Source organism: Aulonocara sp. 'chitande type north' Nkhata Bay, linkage group LG14 (assembly GCF_057382095.1).
Source record: "Aulonocara sp. 'chitande type north' Nkhata Bay isolate Kocher_YH1m ecotype deep benthic linkage group LG14, A_spYH_male_GT1.1, whole genome shotgun sequence".
Lineage (NCBI taxonomy): Eukaryota > Metazoa > Chordata > Actinopteri > Cichliformes > Cichlidae > Aulonocara > Aulonocara sp. 'chitande type north' Nkhata Bay.
Window position 1 is genome coordinate 9,440,490 of NC_141357.1, and position 22,555 is coordinate 9,463,044.

The 22,555-nt window shown below is 41.6% G+C and overlaps 1 protein-coding gene across 2 annotated transcripts in view; it reads left to right on the top strand.

Moving 5' to 3' along the window:
• dpf1 (double PHD fingers 1) overlaps window positions 1–22,555 on the top strand; it is a 54,975-nt gene that overhangs the window by 5,030 nt on the left and 27,390 nt on the right. For both annotated transcript variants that reach the window (XM_086260851.1, XM_086260852.1), the window contains exons 2-8: window positions 8,940–8,969; window positions 9,489–9,649; window positions 12,822–12,929; window positions 13,409–13,536; window positions 14,594–14,683; window positions 15,576–15,654; window positions 15,757–15,888. In XM_086260851.1, coding sequence (XP_086116977.1) covers window positions 8,940–8,969; window positions 9,489–9,649; window positions 12,822–12,929; window positions 13,409–13,536; window positions 14,594–14,683; window positions 15,576–15,654; window positions 15,757–15,888 — 728 coding nt within the window. The remainder of the gene's footprint in view (window positions 1–8,939; window positions 8,970–9,488; window positions 9,650–12,821; window positions 12,930–13,408; window positions 13,537–14,593; window positions 14,684–15,575; window positions 15,655–15,756; window positions 15,889–22,555) is intronic.

A 22,555-nucleotide genomic window follows, 5' to 3' on the forward strand; every position in this document is an offset into this window, starting at 1 on the left:
CACACACACACACACACGTTTTCATTAACCTGCATACAGGAGTAGGACTGCATTAGTGCATGCACTCCAAATGTATGTGTCTCACTCTTCAACCCAATTTTTTTTTACTCTTGATCTGCGTTTGCCAGACCACATCTCTCTACAATACTTCATCAATATGCATGCAATATCTGCTAGTGTGTGTTCACGGGCAGCCATCCACACATATTTCAGTAGCCCAGCCTAGATATACTATATACACATACAAATATCTATATATTCCTACTACTGCAGCCTTGCAGTCTTCAGAAGAACAGAAAAATGTGTTGCTGTGAACAAGTGCACATGCACACACAGAAAGAAGAGAGAGAGAGAGAGAGAAAAAGACAAATCATTCGACTGAGAGAGAGAGAGAGAGAGAGAGAGAGAGGAGAGTGGAAAAGAAATTGAATTGGGGATGGTGAGGGTGGAGGGGCATGAGGAGGAGGAGGAGGGGTGAATTGGTAAGGGTGATATTGCATAGTTTAATCTGTTGAGTTCAGCCATGGAGGGGCTGGGGTGGGGGAAGGGGAGGCACGGAACAGTGGTAGGCCGCCCGATATTAGTTCTCCTCTGCGAGCACACACACACACACACACACACACACACACACACACACACACACACACACACACACTGTGGGCTGGCATTTGTGTGTGTGTGTGTGTGTGGGTACAGATGGACAATGGTGGATAGGACAGGTGTGTGGACAGGTGTACAGGCTTGAGTATGTAGGCACAAGTGTTTCTACAGGCTCCAAACTCAACCGAGACGTGCACACAGCTACCAGCCACGCTGTCGGCAGCATTTGCTAACAAATCTTAAGTGCAGAACACAATCTGCCCTCAGTCCTCAAAAAGCCATTTACAAGTGAACTACCTCATTTCCTTACAGTTTAATTACCTAATTCCACCCAGTTGGAAACCACCACTGAAATGAAATCCTTTGTTGGAATGGACGTTTCTTGTAATTTCTGATTCCCTCATATTTTCCCCACCCAATAATATGACTTCACCTCTAGGGGGAGCCCTCTGTTTCCCTATCGGTTGGGGAACCAGCTAATTGGTGTGGTTAATTGCACCATAATAGAAAAATGCTGGCGGCAGTCTACGTGCGTTTGAGCGCCAGTGCAACCCTGGGCCGAGGCTCAGTGTGCGCTGAAGTGGACTTCTGCTGGATGGGACTTGAGGGATCCCGGAGAGAGTCAGACAATGGCTTACCCAGGGTGGTCCTGGTGGGGTGGCTGTGCTTTTTTTTAAGGATGCTTCTGTATCTACTGCCTGTCAGCTGCACCAGTCTGTTTATTTGTGTGCGTGCTCCCAGTGATACCAGTTACTTCAGTGTTTTCATGGAGGCCTCTCCCTCCCTGCTGTTTGCTTAGTGCAGGCTGAGGCAGACAGCTCAGTGTGGGCTTAGGATTCATACACACATATACACACACACATTCACAAACACACAGTCTGCATGCTCCAGGCACTCTCATTCTCTTTTCTTATCTAATCTCGAGCCTGTGTTTGTATGTGTGGCTAAAGGTTCATATTATTACTGCCTGTGCATGCAAGCATCTCCTCCGTCTGCATGCCTCCTCTTTGTTTTTGTGGCTAAATATTACCCATACAAATGCATATAGCACCATTGGTGGTGTTACTTTAAGTATTTCTGTGTGCAGGCACCCTTGCACAGGTGTCCTTTCCAGTTTTTGTGCCCTTGCATAGTGCGGATCTGCTTGATTGTCATTTCTGTCATGTCTGCATGGACATTTTTGGTAGTCAGCTCCAGTTTGTTGGAGAGCTGGCTCCATGCCAGTTCATTACTAAAGCGGCTACTATTTCTCCCTGCTCTTGCGAGTCTGTTTGCATCCATTAGTGTAAAATATAGCTGAAATAAACCTGAAATAGAAATACATGTTGAAAAATATCACAGATGAAAACGATTGGAATTGTAAAATTAGTTTTCATGCTGATTGAGGCACATAACCCCTGTCTTCATGTGTCTGTGTGTGTCTGTGTGTGTGTGTGTGCGTTCACTGATGTGGAATCAGGTTTCGGCTTTTCTTAATCGGCTGTGTGGTTTGATGATAGGCAGTTTGGTTTCTCTGTGTGTTCCCCTGTGGTCTGTGTTTTCACCAACTGCTTGGCTGGTATAGGACCACAGTGGCCACAAGCCAGAGAGGTGCAGATGTTTCCCTGTCTGTGCTAAACATCTGTGTGGAGTAGGGGTGTCAAACATAGGGAGAGGGGCCCAGATCTGGCCTGCCAAAGGGTCACATTTGTCCCACTGCATGGCTTTGCAAAGTGTGAAATGTGCAGCCAAGTCATACCTGCCACTTGTCTGGTGTGGTGGGGCCAGCCTTACTGCACAGGAGCAAAAATTCAAAGGACAATGTTAAAAGTATTTCTAGAAGTTGCTTGAATGATAAAAACATAAAAATAATATTGTTGTTCAGTTACAGGAATTCTACATATGAAGACATGTAGTGACAGCAAACACAAGGAATGTGGAATACTATAGACGCAGAGTTGAAATTGCACTTAATTTTTATTTAAGATATCTTGGAACGTTTATGGTCTGTTTTTGTTCAGTTAAATCATGAAATGATAAAATAATTTAAGAACAAATAATACATTACTCTGGGACGAGATCGCAGATCCGAGCAGAGGAAATGAGCTTCCTCCGAGAGGTTTTGGGGCTCTCTGTTTCCCTCAGCAATGATCCTATCTCTGATTTCAGTGCTGAGTGGCTCAGAATTGAACTGCCGTGCCTCCGCATCGAAAAGAGCCACTTGTGGTATTTGACTTGCATGCCTCCTGGACAGCTCCTATTTGAGGTGTTTCTGGCATGTCCAGCAGGGACAGAGGCTTGGGCTATGTGTCTCGGCTGAGTAGAGCTGGAGGAGGTGGTCAGGGACAAGGCGGTGGACAGATGACACTAAAGAGGGGTAATGGTTTCACAATTTTTAGCTATGGCCCATTTAAATGTGGTTTGTCCAGAATATATGGCCACAAACTAAAAGGCGACACCCTGGTCTGCTTTCTTCCTTATTGACGTTTTAAAAAAACTAGTTCAGCATTTTGGGAAATGTCTCCTTCCCTCTTGATACCTTTACAATGGAGCCATGCTACTTGTTTTCAGTCTAAGATAAGCTGACAATCACCTGGCTACAACTTAATACAACAAACAGTTGTGTCTGTCATGAGCGGCTTTTAAAGCGGCGACTGTGTCGCACCTGCAGATCCACAAGGGAGCACAGGGTGTCCTCTGGTGAATTGAGAACAGCTTCTCTTTTTTTCTTTTTCAATTTCACTGCTATTCAGATTTAATATTCTTTTTAGCAAGCTGGCCAGCACAAAGGCAGACAGAATTTAAGGCAATATTTGGTGATCACACTTTTTCCTGCTGTTGCCACCCACTCAATGTGATTTCTGAATCAAATCTAAGAACCAGCGATTATTACTTTTCAAATCGATGTTGAATGTCGGACCAACGCTCGTTGCTATTTGCAGCTGAATTGGGGGTTTTACTCTCCAGAGAAATGTTTGTGAGAGCTCAAAAATTAAAAAAAAAAAGTGTCCGAAATAAGCTTTCCACACATCCCCTGCCCCCGCTCTGCTACTGTGGGGATCTGCTCTTTTTCTCCCAAACTTTCATTCCCCATCTCTTCCCGGATGTCACTTTCTTCTGCCTCTTGCTCTCTCCTCAGCCCATCTCACCCTGCGTCCTCTCTTTCTTCAAGTGGCGTCTCCCAGCTTTCTCTGCGGGTATCTTCCTCCTCGTACAGCTCTACTGCTGTACGAGCCTTCAAACTGGCAAACAGTCATGCGGCTCTCCTATCACAATATAATGAGATTGCAAGCGCCCAAATTGAAAGAAGCCATTTTCTACAGCTGTCAACTTATTATCGAGGAGGGACCGACTTATTCTGGCGCCTCTAAAGGCAGCAGAGGAGAGAGAGGGATGGAGGTGATGGAGAGATCGAAGGGAGCAGGTTTTGAAAAATGGAGGGGGAGGAATGTGGGGAGCTGTTTTACATTTAACATTTTTCTTTTTCCGCTCTCTCCCAGTCTCTCTGGTATTTCAGTTTGGTCACTAGCACAGCCTTGAATTCCCGGTCTTTTATTCACCATGTTCTTGTTAATATTTTAAACAGCACCGTGTAAGGCTTTCTAGGCCTGTGAACGTATGCGCCCGTTTGAGCGCCTCTCATCAAGTGTGAGTGTTTATTCTCCGTCCTCATGACTATTTATACAAACAGCAGGTACTGGATATTTGTCTCTGAGGGAATGGATTTCTCTATTTTGGCCAAGCTTCTCCCGGCCCATTTAAAATTCAGGCATTTAGGTATTGCTTTTATCCGTAGCACCTCCTAATGAGTGAGTGGTGTCTGAGTGGCTCTGTGGATCTAACCTGTTATTTTCTGGACAGGCCTCTAGTGCAATTCGTTTTTTTCTTTTCCAGTTGTTTATTGTAAACTGCAGGGAGGAGCATGGGCACAGCTCTAAAAGAAAAAAAGTGAAATAAGGTGAGGAAAAGTTCTGCTGACGCACCTTTTACACGGCCGTGAAATACTTTGATGGTCAGATATGCATGGCCGCCTGAAGGGACAGAGCTGAAAGGAGCGTATTCTCCTCAGCAGAAGGGGAGCAGCAGCTCCTTTCCAAAGACATGCAAACAGACATGAGCGCAGCATTGATGCCCCAGTCGCATCCTTTAAATGTCATATGTTGGCCCGAATGGTTGCAGAGCTGGTTTAGGAGGTTTTGAAGATTCAGTACACAAGCTGTCAGTCATCACAAGCATCTGCTGGGTCCGATGGCAGTGCTGAGTTTGTTCTTATTTCCAAACAGGACAGCTGATTCTACTTGACATTGTCACAAGAGGGTTTTCCCTCGTCTTTCAGACCTAATTCTGCTTTCATTCTGTGTTGATTGGGGTAATATGCTCTGTTTGTGCGTCCATATTGAGCTGTAGCGTAGTGTGACGTTAATCCAGCTTTTTATTAATGAGCCAGGCTGGTGAGTTTTTTATTCCCGTGAGCTGGTTTACTTTTTGTCTGCCAGTTAGTAGGTTTGTTAAAATGATTTAACAGTAGGGCTTGGTGATATGGCCTAAAATTTATATCGCGATATAATTTGAAGCATGTGCGGTAATGATATATATCACGATATATTCTTTTCTTCTGTATAACGCATTTTCCACACTATAAGGCGCACTTAAAATCCTTTAATTTTCTCAAAAATCGAGAGTGTGTCTTATGTATGAATTCTGGTTGTGCTTACTGACCTTGAACCGATTTTGGCGTGCAGAAATCTGTTAAAAAAGGTTTTAGTACAACTTTGGTAAGCTGCACTGCTTGATGGATTGTCAGAGCATTACGGCTGAGGGGCTTCGCAGAGTAATCTGAGTCCAAAACTCCGTCGGCGTCAGGTCCCAAAGTCAAACAACACTAAGAGTTAAAAACGGTCTAAATTCTTTCATCTTTAATTAAGTCATCAGCGTTGCTGCTTTATCGGGTGTAACAATTAAGTTTTACATCCATGAAAACAGGATTTATTAAATTTAACAGAGTTAGAAGTTAACAGGAAGTTAGCTCGCTAGTTTACACCTAAACATTTCATACCATGTTCTGACTGAGAGATTTTTGAAACTAATTAAAACGTACAGCTCTGCTACCACTTCCAACATAAATGAAGACAGAAAACTAAACAGCAGTGGCGTTTGCAGGGTCACTGAAGTTGGACTACCTGGTATATAATGATTTAGATTTTTAACCGGAAACTCTTTTATCTACACGTCTATCCATGCCACAACCTTCCATGCAGTTAAAGTTGTGGTATGCCTACGTGACCCTGGACCAAGATCAATTATGATGATCCAGGAACAACACCAACGCAGGGCTATCAGACACACCCTAGTGACCACAGTATTTTCTGTGGGATGAGAGGGGGAAGTAATGAGACATACTCCTTTATTAAAGCATTGATTTTGACATAAACAGGAGGTAAATATAGGTGATGCTAATGCCATTAGCTAATGCTTCTGCTCTATTTAGGTCCCAGCCTCAAATAATGTGGCTGCTGTGATAAATGTCAAACAAAGTCCAAATATAGAGCAGGCTGAGCCGGATGGATGATTATCAAAATATCAAACTTTAACACAATTTTTCCACATCTAAAACATAGTCGACATAATATTTTTCATGGCCATCATTGTTCCCTGAGCTTCACCTTGTGTTTACTGTTATAACCAGTGATGAGAGGGGTTCTTCAACCTCTTAAAAGTAAGGGGAAAAAAAGAGGATAAAAGTGGACCTTTTATGCCACGCTGCAAAATTTCCATAAACGTTTGTGTGAGTTCTTCTGAAGGACATTGTTTAATTTAGTGAATTGTTGAAAGGTGCGTGTTGTAGGGCTGAACGATATATCGCATTTGCGATAATATCGCGACATGATCAAGTGCAATTTTCTAACCGCAAAGGCTGCGATTATACTGCGATTATAAGGCTGTCCAAATTACTACCATATCCCAGAATTCATAGCGCGGCCCAGCCAAACTCCAGTTTCCAGCAATGGCGGCCGCTACTAAGTTTTAAAATTACTCATACTAATCTTTCTGGGTCACAAAATAAACTTTTAACATATTTTCAGGCGAGAAAGTAGCTGTGTAAACATCAAATATCTGCTCGGTTTATCAAGATATCCCATATTTGCAAAAGTGCTTCGACGTTTTCAGAGGCGTCTGCTACCCACCAGCTCGACAGCTAGCCGGGAGCTCGAGGGTTACTGATGCGGCCGAGAACGGCACAACTCCCGGCACATCATTTTCAGATCACCGCGGAGTTTCGCTGCTCGGGTTAAACGTAATATATAAGTCACTTAGACAACCTAAAAATGTTATTGTTGGGCTTTTTTCAGTGTTTTGTTTGTTCGTGAGTAAATCGGTTTGGCTGAGATTAAAGTTATTAGATTAGATAAAATAAAATTTTATTAATCCCCCGGGTGGGTTCCTCCTTGGTTTTCACACAGCTGACTAAACGTCAAACAGAAAACTTATTAAACAGAAGTATGAGACAGTCGAGAATTTACACCAGTGTCTGGTTATATTTTAGATAGCAAGAAGCAGACGGCCGAGTTTATTAAACTCCACCGAGACAGCGGTGACGCTAATCAGAACTAGACCGTCCAATTTCACGCCTTTAAACTTTAAAGGCGTGTTTGTGTGTGTGTTTATACAATTGCTATTATGTTTGCACTTTATGTGTAATGTTACTGACTGCAGAGATCAGTAAGATGTGTGTATTTTTTATTTATTAGTTTTATTTATTTAATATTATTTTTTAATTGAATGACTGTCTAGTAGTTCACAGATGTCGAAAAACTGAGTGTGGTAAAGCCACTGATTTTGTTTATGTATATTTCTGCAATCTGCACATTGTACTGACTTTCATTTTAATGTTTACACCAGGGTTCCTTGTCAGCACTTTATGCTCAGATGTTTGTAAAATAAAAATAAACTATTGTGTATGTTCAAATATACTGTTGTGATTGAAGAAGTTAAATAAAAATGTCAGTCATCAATTCATGCATCACCTCATGTCATCATAACAGAGGTCTGTCTTCCAGGAAAGAACAGTTTAAAATTAATGTAATATAGTATTGGCCATACTATATGATGTATTGCTTGTCTTTGTTTAATAATACAGAAGACAAAGACCTTAAAAAATAATCGCATATCGCATCGCAATCGCAATATTGGGGCAAAAAATCGCAATTAGATTATTTTCCATAATCGTTCAGCCCTAGCGTGTTGCCTGTTTAAAGTGAAGCTTCATCAGCTTTACACACCAAAGTCTGTTGACAGGTGTTTGCGGAATATGTGTGTGTGGCGTTTAAAGTCTTATGCATCTCCAAAGGGACTCAAGTCCCTCAACTCCTTTGAGTCAGCATCAGGTGGGGCTGCAGACTAAAAGAAACCTGAAAGTGAAAAAAAACCGTTGTGGGTGTTGAAATGAACTTACTATTCCTTGTGGTCTGGTCCTCCTCTCCACTTCAGGCTAGACCCTCAAGGCTGCATTAGCCATTACTAGCATAACAATGTCTGAAGTGAGCTGCCGAAGGTCAAATTGCATTGTGGAAAATGTGGGTGCCAGGTTGTGACAAGACAGAATTACATGTGGAATTAAAAAAAAGAGTATTTCTGGCTCTGCTCCATGAATTCTGATGATTTTTCTTTTTAAAAAGCCTTTATGAGTCTGGCAGTGGTAAAAGAAGGCAATGCTAAATCGGTGGAGGAAAACTGCATTGTGGAGATACAACCGAATAACACGCAAATCTACATCTAATCGTTCAGTTAATAGGCCACGCCCCTTCAGTGGTTGGACAGAAACAAGAAAAAAAAAAGTCAAGAAATCGCTACCAGCCACTACCCTGCACTGTCTTTGTGAGCTCGCTGTTGGCCCTCGATGACTGCATGCGTGTGCGCGCGCTCGCGCAGTTTTGTGTGTCATGTATCTATCGTCTGTATAGTAGAGTGACCTTGATGTCTGTGCTCAGCAGGAAGACGCTAGAGAGGAGTGATTAACAAGAGAGAGACAAAAAGAGGAGAGAGAGAAGTGCAAAGAAAGATGAAAACGTAAAACACAAAGGGAGGAGAAAAAAAAGAACAGCAGGAGAACAGGGGGAGTGGGAAAGTTAAACACGCAAGTAAAAAAAGATAGGAAAGAAAAACAGTCTTGGAAACAAGTGAGAGAGCGAGAGAGACAGAGCGAGGGAAACGAGTTGTGAAAGAATGAGAAGCCAAATGAACGGGGGGGGGGGGCAAATTAGGGTGGGGTGGAGGAATGACTCACCGCACATCTACTCACTTTTTTCTCCTTCTTCTTCTTCTTCTTCTTCTTCTTCTTCTTCTTCTTCTTCTCCCTGCAGGCAATCTGGAGGTGCAGTCATCAAGAACAGGTATGAAGGGGTGTGGGAGAGGGGTGGGGTGGTGAGGTTGAGTGGAGGGAGGGACAAAGGGAAGAATATCCCACTGCATGTTAATCAAACTCACACTTGTACAGGTGGGAAAATACTGTGCATACACTGTTCTTGCAGTGAGAATAAAGTGTTATATACTCTCTTACTGTACAGGATGTGTGTGTCTGTGTGTATGGGTGTGTGGTGTTAACAGTGAGTGGTCGCCAGCTTGTCTGCTGTGACCCAGGTTATTAGGACTGTGCATCTCCACTCCTACCTACACACACACACACACACACACACACACACACACACACACACAAAGACTGTAGCTGTCCATGACTGTTCACCCACTGCCCCTTTTGATGGTTTGGGTGTGTGCAAGCTTCACGTTGCTCCTTGTTCTACTTAAAGCCTTCCTCTTTTGACTCACACGCCACACTGGACCTCCTCTTGTCCTTCACCTTTAACCCCTCCCTATAACCTCCATCCTTGTTCTTCCCCTTTGCTCTGACTCAGTCTTGGAGAGGAGTTTTATAAGGAGGCCATCGAACACTGTCGCAGCTACAATGCCCGTCTGTGTGCAGAGCGCTCCATGCGGCTCCCTTTCCTGGACTCCCAGACCGGGGTGGCCCAGAGCAACTGCTACATCTGGATGGAGAAGAACCACCGTGGACCAGGTTTGTGTATGTGTGTGTGTTTTTTAGTGTTTTTACCCATCAGAGTGTTCTTCCTCTTCTTCTCCTATGTTGGTGTGTGTGTATGCCAGCTGTTGTGCTACACGAACTGTTCTCTCCAGTCGCTCATCACGCTTCTTCCTTCCTTCCATCCTCTGCTCTGCTTGTTCCTGTCTTTCCTTTTCATGCCTCCTACCTCTCACACCTCAACTTTTTTCCCCCAAAGGGTGTTTCCTCATTGCTTTTTCCTTCTCTGTAACATCAGTGTATTTTGGCACTGAATCAGACAGCCCTGTAGGCGATGTTACGCCGCTGGCACCAGCTATTCCAGAGACAACACACTTATGTGCGTGTAGTTTTGTGTAATGCCTGATGCATTAACCATTTTGGTTTGTATAATTTCACTTTCAGATAAAACTTTATTTTCAGTGTAACCCAAATTAGAATTGAACTCACTTATTGAATTTTTAAAATAATTTTTAATTTTTATTTCGTGTTTGTAGATTTAAAGTTGTTTTTCTTTGTTTAATTTCACTACTTTTTGTTACTGGCCAAATAACTTTGAACAAAATTGCCACATTTTCTAAAACCACCAAACAAAACTTCATTGTTCATTGGATATTTTACACACGCACATTAACCCAACACAGCACCATCACACTTTTCTTTGGAGTGGTTTCGTCACACTGAGATCCAATAACTACTATTATAGCATCCAATGGTGCACAGAGGACACAATATGATTTTTCCTGTAGTGTCACATACCCATACCAACATTTGTGGCCACATTAGCTGGCATCAGGGCTGTAGAGTGGTGAATGACAGTTAAATAAGCTACATTTTTGTAGTTTAGTGGTAGTTCAAGTAGTTAAAGACAACATGAAACACTAAACATATAAAGGCTAATTTACACCACTGAGCCCTCCTCAAAACTGATATACTGTAGATATAACTCCGTGAAGCTGGATTTAAAAAAACAAGTGCTTAAGGTTTTAAAAAAATGTTTAGCACCATCTTCTGACATCATGTGGTTGGTTGGTTGTGGTTAATAGCCTTACATTAAAGCAGTGTTTCCCAACCTTTTGGAGCCATGGCACATAGCACACAGCACACCACCAAACAAAAAATTTCACAAAAAACATATTGACAAAAAACATGCACCAGCTATAGCGGCTATAGTTTGTTCCCAATATACCATTTTTGCTTTCTTCTGACTACTACTCATGCTAGGACCTTCCTCTGGGTTGGACTTTTCTCCAGGACCCAGGTCAGATTGACTACTTTTGCTTTTCAAATATTTATCTATTGCTGTTACACCCTGCATTGTCGCATGACAATGTAATTTCTTCTTCATCTTCTTCTGTTTAATTGGCAGTTGGCAACCCGTTTAATTGGAGCAAGAAGTTGTACTGCCCTCTAGCGGAAGAGAATGTAGTAATTGTTTTGCCCGTTACGCTGGTCGCTTAGCGTACCAATCAGGTGAAACCATATATTCTTCCAAGGGACACCTGATCATTTCTCACGGCACTCCTATGCGCACAGTGGTTGGGAAACACTGAGCTAGCTAACATAAGCTAATATAAGTCTATTATCATCAACCAACCACATGACGTCACGTTCCGTACTGACAGAAGATGGCGCTAAACATGTTTTTAAAACTTTAAGCACCTATTTCTTAAATCCAGCTTCACAGACAGAGTTGCATCCATGCCGGTTTTTGAGAGCAGGGCTCCATGGTGTAAATTAGTGTTTCATGTCATCTTTAGAAACACACAAAACAGTCAAAAGTAATCTAACTACTGAAAGCACAACTTGGGTCATAAAAGAAAACAGGAGATTTTTTTATTTTCAGCTTTAATTTGACCATTTGCAAGTTTCCACTCTAAGTACATCACTTTCACTAGTTATGGCCTCTCCTGATTTTATCCTGTCCGCTCTGAAGACATGGCCAGGTTAGTTAGCTGAGGGTCTTTTGTAGTATTATATTTTTGTTATATCACATGTACATATATCGTTTTTTATAAGCACCCATTCACACCCAGTCACAGAAGCACTTTTTTAAATGTTTTTTTGCCTAAGTGCTTTCTGTCTCACATTCACACTCCGGTGAATGGATCAGAAAGCAACTTTGGTTCAGTATCTGTCTGTATACTATACTGGAGCAGCCAGGGATTGAACCATTAACCTTTGGATTACTAGATGACCTACTCCACCTCATGAGATGAGCTGCTCTAGCCCTCCTCAAAACAGTTTCAGAGCAGTTTCCCAAGAACACCAACTTTCGGATGAATTACTACGAGATCAGGTTGACACATAAATGCAGGGATACTTTCACAGGGGTCACTGGTGGTCACAAGATGGTAACAGTAGGTAACACCAATGGTCAGTGGTCCCTCTAGAGTTTCCTCAACAAGGCCATTTGGGCTAAAGGCTCACAACACCCAGTAATGATAGTACCAGTGATGAATGTACTGAAGTACAGTTATGTTATATAATGTATTTGCTCTTTATTTATTTGTTATACTGTTTTCTCCTTCTACTTCACTATGTATTTGCAAGTTGCAACTCGTACAATTTATTTTAGGTCTTATTTTGCCGAATATAAAAATAAATCTTCCAATAAATGTATTATAGATAAAGTGACACAGCAGTATATAAGTAATTAGCTGTAATATAAATATTATATACACAGAATACACAGAACACTGCATAATTAATACTTTAAGTAAAACTTTTACACTGTTATTTAAGGATGAAGACTTTTACTTAAAGGGTGTAATGCCTATTTCACTACTATTTCAAGCAGAAGAATAAGAATAAATGTTTAGTTCTTATGCAATGCTACCTTTTCTGTAACACCATCTGTGTCGGGCCACTGCTCTGCACACGAGCTCTCGAGATAAACTAAAATAACAAACCTGAATAAATAACTGCGAAATGTTGTAAAATATAAAATGTGTTAGCGTTTAGCACCGCTGTGTCTACAGTCGCTCACAGTCTCTGGATGTGGGCTGTCTAGTTAATGATGTAAAACACCAAAATTAGTTACTTGGTAATTTATTCCAGCACATCAGACTTTGACATGCCAGAATTATGATTATTTAATAACCTACTTTCCTTCATGTACTAATTAATGTATCAATCATGCCAGTATGTGTGTTCCTCTGTATTTCAGGTCACGCTCCGGGCCAGTTGTACACATACCCCGCTCGCTGCTGGCGCAAGAAGAGACGGCTAAACATCTTGGAGGACCCGCGGCTTGTACCGATCGAGTTCAAGATAGGTGAGTAGGAAATGGGATGAACAGAAACACTTGAAAGAAACTGCAGAATATCTCAACTATGTTAGGTGTGGTAGACATTGCTTATAAATTCAGAGTCACACAGAATATCTCTTTTCTTTGAAAACTTTATGGATGTTATTGTATAACTAACTTCAGTGGAGTGATCATATTTGTAGAAAACTTTAACCTCATACTTAAGTAACTTTTCTTATTTTCTTATTTTACCAACATTTTACAGCAATTGGTTAATGCTTTGAGAAAATTTAAAAACAGCAATTTTCCACAAGTGTTATACAATCATATGACGCTAAAATGGCCATGATCATTTCAGCCTCTGTGCCGTAGAGATGCTAAAAGTCACTGCAGTTTCATGAACAAGCCAAATGTCGTGTCCTCGGGGCTCTGTCAGCTCGGCTGTGCACGCCAGCGTGAAGTCGTGCTCTCTGCTGCTTTCTGATTGTAATCGTCTCGTTCCACAGACTACGAGGCATCTTTAAAGAAGGAGGGGGGGATCCCAGACGGTCCCGTGCTGGAGTCGCTGCTTGCTGGGGAAACCCTGGACAAGAAGGTAGAAACCAAGGAAGAAGAGCCCATGAGCGAGTGTCAGGTGAGACGCTGCTTCCTCTTTCCTCGGTCGTTTCTCTCTCTGTAGTTCTTTGTTGCTCTCCACGTCTTGTTGTTTTCTTCTCATGTCAGGCTGTCTGTCTTTTTTTATCCATCTGTGTTTGCGTTTCTTTGTCTGTCTATGCCTTTTTGTGTGTGCGCGTCTCTCTCTCTCTCTCTTGGAGTGTGTGTTTTGGCGGTGACATGGGCTCCTGCGGCTCCTGACAGCGTGTGCGTGTTTCCCATCACTGTTGTTGTTTTACGGGGATCCCGCTCAGTTGTTTCACAGACTTTGAAAATAGTTTTCTTTTTATCTTCTTTACATTAAAAGGAAACATAACTTATGTGCAAAAACTTAATGCTCATCTGTCTGGAGTATTTCACCAGCTCGAGGCTGCCGCTGTTGAACTCTCACGGACAGCTAATCAATCAGCAGTTGAGTGAATAGCGCTCACAGTGGCCCTTTGAGAGCTGGAGTCGTGTTTAGGGCCTCTAATCCGGGGCTTCCCCCAACTCCTGCTCTTCAGCAGGCAGGCGTTATACCGTGTGTCCCATCAAACACTAATGAATAGGCTGTAATGCATACTCAAGTGAACCTTTTTGGGGTATTTAGGACACAATGGAGTTCGGTAAAACAAGCTATCAAGTTTTAATATAGGAAGTGGAAGTATGTTTTTGTTGGCTGACCCAAAAGGAAGAGTATGTCTGACACTTCTGCCTGCCTTTACTCATTCTGTTATGCCCCCCTCATCCCATGATTTGCCCAGTTTTATTAGATTTTCATGATCTACCTGTTTAATTGAGAAAATTGTGATTCAAATGTTGTCATATTTTATTGCAGCAAAACGGTGAAAGTATTGGTTATGTTCAGTGTTAATAGTGCTTTCATGCTGGGATCATCCGAACAAGTTAAAAACAGCAGGAAAGTGCGCAATTTAATTTAAACATACGGGCTCATGCAGGGTAAAAGGAAAAATAAATGACTTAAGCGATAAAAGGAAAGGAAACTAACCTGTATGACAGTCCATCTCTCCCTTTCTGTTTCTATATCTCACCAACAGAAGCTACTTGTTGGGGATTTCCCTCATGAGCTGGAGGCGGATGACATGGATGAAGATGTTCCGAAGCGCAAGAACCGTACCAAAGCACGAGTAAGGAAACAGGGACATTTCAGTCTTTTCCACAGTAAATTACTTACTTGTTAATGTGGAAGAGCAGAATCAGGAAAAAACAAATGACCTAGTCTGAGCTCAGAGTTATCAGCTCTGAATCTGTGTCCTGTCTGTAAGACATAAAGGCACGCAGTGCTGGAGACGTGACAGTGTATAAGGAATGATTACTGGAAACTTCACATAAATGTAAAATATAAGTTAGAAATCTTTTCGTGCTTTTTCTGTGTACCAGACTTTGAAGTGAAGTGTCATTACACAAAACTAGAAGTTATTGCAAATAAATGCAAACAGATACAGTGATTAAAATCATGCTGGGAAGACCTCTTTTATAACATCTTTGATTAGATCAGACAGGTCTTTTTTTCCCCCCACACTCTTTTTGGGGATCCTATGGGAAGATAATCAAGTGTTAGCAATGCATTCTGAAAGTCACCACACACAAACTCTCTCTCTCTCTCTCTCTCTCTCTCTCTCTCTCTCTCTCTCTCTCTCTCTCTCTCTCTCTCTCTCACACACACACACACACACACACGCTTACACATACACCAGGGTTGCTAATTGGAACTGTTGCTCCCCTGCTAGGTGTCATCAGCCCCCTCCTGCTGGAAGTGGAGCTTTACACTGAGAGCAGATGATTAGAATGCAAACGTGTGTGTGTGTGTGTGTGTGTGTGTGTGTGTGTGTGTGTGTGTGTGTGTGTGTGTGTGTATTGTGAAACACTGAGTGAGGAGTGTGCTGCTATGCTGTCTTTATTGTGTATGAGTGTACAAAACTTAGTACATAATAAGCGTGGAAGTTCAAACTTTTATGATTATATTACATGTATTTTTACAAGTGTGTGTGTGTCTGTGTGTGTGTGTGCTCTCTGCAGGCCTATGGTGTTGGGGGCATGAGAAAGAGACAAGAGCTGCCTGCCATTGAAGACAGAGACAAGCCTTATGTCTGTGACAGTGAGCGTCACATTTTCTATGGATTCATTTAAGTTTCTCCTTTCTCGTTTCTTCTTGCAAACGTAGATAAATCTAATATTATACACTGCGTGTGTGTTCCAGTCTGCGGGAAGCGCTATAAGAACCGCCCAGGGCTGAGTTACCACTACACTCACACACACCTGGCAGATGAGGAGGGTGAAGAAGACTCAGAGCGACACACGCTACCCTTCCAACGCAAGAACAACCACAAGCGTGAGTCTGCACTTATCTGTCTGTCCATTTGCAGGTTGTTGTGGAGAGTTTTCAGAATATTTGTATTCAAAACAGACTAAGTATAAAACATTTTCAGGGTCATACCAACCATCCTTCATAATCACAGCTGATTGCCTTGAAGTTACCCCAGTGGCATTAGGGATGGGTACAGTGCTGACAAAGCCAAGTCCAGTGTGCACTTGTGTGCATTTTATAATAAGATTTAAGCTGAGTTTTCAGCTCTCTCTTATTCACATTTTAGAACCTTTTTCAACCCCGGTCAAACAATGTGAGCTTCCTTAGTAGAAGAAAAAGGGGTTAAACGTGCATTATAGGACACACCACACCCTGCATTGGGACTGAAAGTTTGCACTAATTTGAGTCTGATGGATGCAGATTGTCACACTTTTGTTCTCTGTTAACTTCAAGTCTACAGAACGTGGCACATGGCACTTCAATATTAGCATGACTGCCCTGAGGCAAAGTTAGCCCTAGGGTAATTTTGCTCTTTTTCTTTTCTTGCAATGTTTAACCTTTCAGGGATTTGGCTGCTGTAGCCCTGAGCTAATGTCACTGTCAGACCTCATTCAAACTTCTACTATTACCACTGTATCAATACTGTATAGAAACTTTTCAGAAGTGACAAGATAGCTATTTCTGAATGTACAAATGCATCATTATAATGTAGCATACTTGCTATTCATAGGGCGGGTTGAGGGAACACCAAAACAAGCACATGATCATCAGTCATGTCAGTCGCAATGATGAATGTCTATTTGAAATAAAGCACAACCACAGTGTTTAATATAAGCAAAACAACAGATACATTTTTGTATATGTTGATTGTGTGCCTGTGATTTGTGCCTGCCCTGCTACCTGCTTTCAGAACGTGCACACACAGACCAGTCGCTGTGAGGTTCCTGCCACAAATCTGGGTTTGACAAACTTTAGCAGGAGCTGAAGTTGTTGCTTTTACATGTTTTATTTACTCCTGCAGCTTTGTAGGGTTTCCTGCAGCAGCAGGATCAATACGTGCACCTGAGACAATGTTCATTTTTCAACATAATTATTAATTATTTCCAACACATAGAAAGGATGGGTCATGACGTGTGAACTGTTGATCTCTTCGGTAAAGTTCAAAACATTGTTCATAAATTCTCAATCACTATTTGCAGTTGTGATTTTATGAATAACTGTGAGCCTGGGTGTTTACCGTGACTAATCTTAGCACAAAAAGTGAGGACATTTGTTTTCGGTCGATCCTTTTGTTGTTGTAACAATGCTTGTCTAATCGATGCAATGAATCTTATACTGTTGGAAAGCCTGTGTATTTCCCCTTACATGGTGCCGGATTTGAAAATTAATTTGCGGGTTGAGCAGCAGAGTTGCCAACTTGCCAGGTCTTCTCTGTCAACGTCAAACAGCTTCTGCTGTTCACTAGCTGGGACCACATCCTCATTTTAGGTTTGACAGCATTTCTAGTAGTTAATGGCAGATGGCTTGAACATGAATTGAGGCTGTGGGTAGAGGAAGGCTTCAGTGGCGGTGGCTCCCAGGCTGGGTAGATCCGCATGTACTAATGAGTAGTGAATGAACTGAAAAAGAGGAGGGAGGGTGGCGTAATATATAGAGAACCGGAAGGGTATGAAGGTGTGGTCCCAATCCTGAAATTCAGATGAGTTATCTCCTATTGACTCTTGTTTTGAACTCCTGGTACCCAAGATGGTGACAATTAGGAGCCTGATTGCTGCCTGATAGTGGTCAGCTGGTGTCTGCTCCAAGCATGCCAAGTTTGACTGATCTGAATAGGGCCTGTGGCATAGAGCAACTTTAAGATGATGCTCTGTAAAACCAAGATGCAGCATTATTTGGAGCGAGCACTAGTTCCATATAACAGTTGATATCAGATATAGGCTGTCCCAAGAAGACTGTGTTTCCTCATCCTGTCCACATTTAGGAACCGCAGTCTTCTACAGATTTACAGTCAAGGTGTGGAGGATGATTTGGCCGACAGCTCTTTACCCAGACAATCCAGAACAGACTGAACATAGCCACAGAGAAGATTTGGCAACTTTTTCATTAGAGCAACTCACATACTCAACTCTGCTGCTCAACCCACAAATTGTCCTCACAAACATGGCACTATTTAAGTGGAAATAATCAGACTTTTCAACAGTGTAAGATTTATTGGGAAGAATGGGACCAGATGGTAATAATGACAGCACATTTAACACATTTATTGTGAGATCAAGACAAATTAGATATGTTATCACATAGAGACTGTTTTGTGTGTTTCTGACAACATTAAAAAAAGAACTTTACACTTGTGATAGACTTACACCATGCCATCTCTCTTTATGATTTCAAGAGTTAAAGGTGCAATTCATCTAATTAAATTCACCAACTAAAAATTAGTACTTAGTCAAAAAAGGTCTAAGTCATGCATCCATTTCTAAGGGGCATTGGGAGATCTGACCAGGATACTGAAAGTTAGAGAAATGAAATTACCCAGACTGTAAAGGTTCTTCTACCCAACCATCATCTATTTTACTTAATTGTATACCTCAGCCTTTGCTGTGAATACATATCAGTTGTTAATGAGCTTTTAACTGGCGCTGATCAATTTTAAAGAAGTGCTAGTTTACAAGTCATACTACAGTAAGGAACATTTCCATCACACTCTTTAGACATCAACTTCTAGTGTATGTACATTTTTTTTTTACAGGATGCAATATGGCTGCAGCTATCAAGGGCCTAATGAGAATCTCTTAATGCAGTGGTCCATAATATCATGAGGTAGTAATGATGATAGCGCTCGCTAATGCCTTCAGCTCTTCTTGAAGAGAATGTCGACAGCTATGCTGGGTTACAGATGAAATGTTTTTTCAGACTGACTAAAGTATCTAAAACATTAACTAGCGTTTTGTGACATTCATTAGCTCCAAAATATGAACTCTAGTGTATATAGTGATTTTTTTCCCAATCTCACAACATTCATATTTGTAGTTCTGACTGAACAAAAAGGAAGTAATAACAATAAAAACAAAATGAAAAAATATGGGTAGCTGCACTGGCATCTTCCAAATTATTCTTTTTAACATTAGTATTCAAAATTTTGCAATGGATGTATGCATTCCCATTCTCTGTTTGTATGGTGTGTGTATAGTAACACAAACGTTTAAGGTGGTGCGCTTAACAAACATTACACCCGCATTAGCAGCGCCTTTCCATAATGATGTTACAATTAAGCTTAAAGCACAAGTGTGGCCAAATGCTGTTAAAATGTCAGGGTTTAAGAAAGGAAATATAAAGTGACTAAACCCGCGTAAACACAACACAGTTAAAAGAACTTGAAATGCAAATATTTAATTCATTTTAGTTCAATTAATTTTTATTTGCATAGGAAACAAATAGAAACACCCTACAATAATACAACCCCCCCCCAACAATCAGAGAACTCCCTGTGAGCAAGCACTTGGCACCAGTGGGAAGGAAAAACTCCCCTTTTAACAGGAAGGAACGTCCAGCAGAACTGAGCTCAGAGAGCAGCAGCCGTCTGCCATGACCAGTTGGGGCTTGAATATGGGAGATATGTAGTCTTGCTTGCTTGTGGCAGTTTATAACCGTGCTGCAGCATTTTGGACTAACTGCAGTCGGCTAAGCACTGACAAATTGACACCTGAATAATGATTATTATAATAGCGAAGCTGGATCGCTCTCTTAACGTCTCCGAATCAGAGAAATTGCTTCACTTTTGCTAGTATCATAGATGGAAGAATCTAGTTTTAATGACTGTGTTAATCTATTTGTCACAAGTTAGATTATTGTTAAAAATCAATTCCAGGTTCCTCGCAAATGGTTTTTATAATTCCTTATAGGGACAATGTTGTAAAGGTTAAAACACAATGACCTCTGTTTCCTGTATGAGTATGAAAAAGGACTGGGCCAAGAATGGACCCCTGGGGGACCCCATATAAGCACAGGGTTATTGAGGAAGATGTAACCCCTACCCACATAGCAAGCTGGTCTAGCCTAGATCTGGTATCAAGTCGGCACTGCTGGCTGTCTTCTGGTGTGGTAAGTGGTATGTCATCCAGATATGGGCCAGGCCTGCCATAGATGGCACTGTCTATGTGATGGCATGCCATATCTGGCCCGATTGTGGTTTGGTTTATGTGGCCCAGGCTAATAGAAAACAGGTCTGGCCCAGATCTGGCATCAAGCTGGCACTTCTGACTAACTGGTGTCATGACAGAGTGTATGTCAACCAGATGTTGGCCAGGTCTGGCAATGATGGCACTATTTATGTTCCTATTTTCCTATTTTAGTTAGAAGACCCAAGTGCCTTGTTGCAATACTATACTGCTATGGTAGCCAACGGTTCAAATGCAGGTTTGACAGGTTTGTGAGTGTACACTTTATCCACTACCTAGTGACGGTTTACTCATCTTTGCCAGTGGGTGGCTGTAGCTCAGGAGGTACAGCAGGTCACCTACTAATTGGAAGGTTAGTGGTTCGATCCCTGGCTCCTCTAGTCTGCATGTCAAGAGTGAGAATGTGTGTGCCTGTAGTTAAGAAGCGCTCAATTTCGAGGAAGTGTATGAATGTGGCATGTTGTATAGAGCACTTTGAGTAATCTGGAAGAGTAGAAAAGCACTATATAAGAATCAGTCCATACAGAGTTTCGTCATATTACTTTTGCACTATTATGTTCCGGCGGATGTTGTTATTACATGGCTTGATTAAGGTACACATTAGGCTGACATCTGGGGCCAGAGCTGAAACTGTTCTGGGCCAGCACAGGGCCAACAGTGTGTCTGCAACTGGCCTTGTGCTGGCCCATGTGTGGGCCACATCTGGCAAACCAGATCTGGGCCACCAAAGGGCCGTCATTCTTTGTGGTATGTGGGCCATGTGTAAGCACATTGTGTGGGCCAGATCTGGGCCATACCAATTTTGCTATCTGGGTAGTCTAACTGTAAAACCTTTGTTGGTTAAATAACATTTAAACCATTTTCAGCACAATTCTTTTGATTCTGAAGAAGCTGAGAGATAAGAATACCATGAAATACAATATTAAAATCAGGGCTAAGGTTTTAAAAAATTACATGAATGAATACTAAAATGACAGAATCTTCTAGGTCAGTAATTTTTATTGTTAGGAGGTCATGTAAAACTTTTAAAAGCACAGTTTCAGTGCTGTGGTGTGCTTGAAATCCAGACTTGTAGTACTGTTACAAACTGAAGCAAAGTTGTAAAGTATGTAAGGTGTTATAAAGTTTATTTTAGCTCCTGCTGAAGCGTCCAGATCACAATTCTCAGAATTATATTCATTTTGGATTAATTAGACACCTTGTGAGTTCAGATGCAATGCAAATGCTTCCTTCCAGTGCAGGGACCAGTGAGTCAAGCAAAGCACACATTAAACAAGCTGATTATTCGACTTTAATGAAGGAATATTTTTTTATGCCTCATGCCATACTTTAATCACTGTTGACTCAGCCAAACTGATTTTTTAAAATGATACGGCTGCACACCTGGTTTGGCAAATGCAGTAAACTGTAGTTTAGAAACATTTGCACGCAATGTAAACAGGCCCATCACATTTGATAACTTCAGAGAAATCATGTTCACTGTCACTGAGTTTTCACTAATTTTTCATAGAAACCATTTAAACAGGAATGACACAGGTGTAACAAACGTAAATAATAGTCAGTTTCCTGTTGGTTTTCCAGTGAGGTTGCACATACAAAACAGAGCCCTGTTTCCCTAAAGCATTTTAAGGCCCATTGTAAGTCTGCTGACGACAGTCTTAGTAAAAAAGATGCCTTTGGGAAATGGAGCCCAGGCCCAGGCACTACATGAAGCAGTTTATTAGACTGCAGTCAATATATATGTAATTGCTTACAACTGTCTTGAACACATTATTGTGCATCATGAAAAAAGTCACACCTCTGTGGACATTTATTCTCTTTAAAACTCACCTTGGTTTCCTCTCATGCCACATTATTCCCTGTGTTATTTTTACCTATTAAATAAAATGAACTGTGAGAAGTAAGTGTGAAAATTATTGAAAACTGGCAGATTTCCCAAAGCTATAAAGGGGCCTTTTGCAAAATCTGGAGGGGCACAGGTTTGTACAGACATTATATAGCATGAGACTGTCCAGAGATCACTTTTGCAGTGTGATTCACTGAATGGTACTGTAGTATATGCAGAACGCTGCTGTTGGTGTTTGGGATCCCAAGCCTGCACTTAGCACAAGGCTACAACGGCTCTGCTAAACGTATCATGGGTACGATAAGAGAGCAATAAGTGCCAATGAACAACAAGTAAAGCAAATATTTAGGTTTCTATGAACAGGTTGGGAATCAGGCCTCGACTCTTGATCCTGTCAGCTGCAGCATCAAAATTGCTCTGCTTTTTTTTCTTTGGCTATTTGTTCTCATCCCCCGGACCAGTTTTCTATTGCCGTGTTCGGCGTTCAGTGTTGTCTTCTGTGTGTGTGTGTGATTTGTTTGTTTTTTGAAGACTTCTTTTAAGGACAATAGCATGCATTTATCCTACGGGAGATTGTGTTTTGGTCAGTAATCATGAGTAAATTGGCTACAGTTGTTCACAAAAAAAAGGAAAAAGAAATAGCTGTGGACATTTGAAAGAAGAGCAC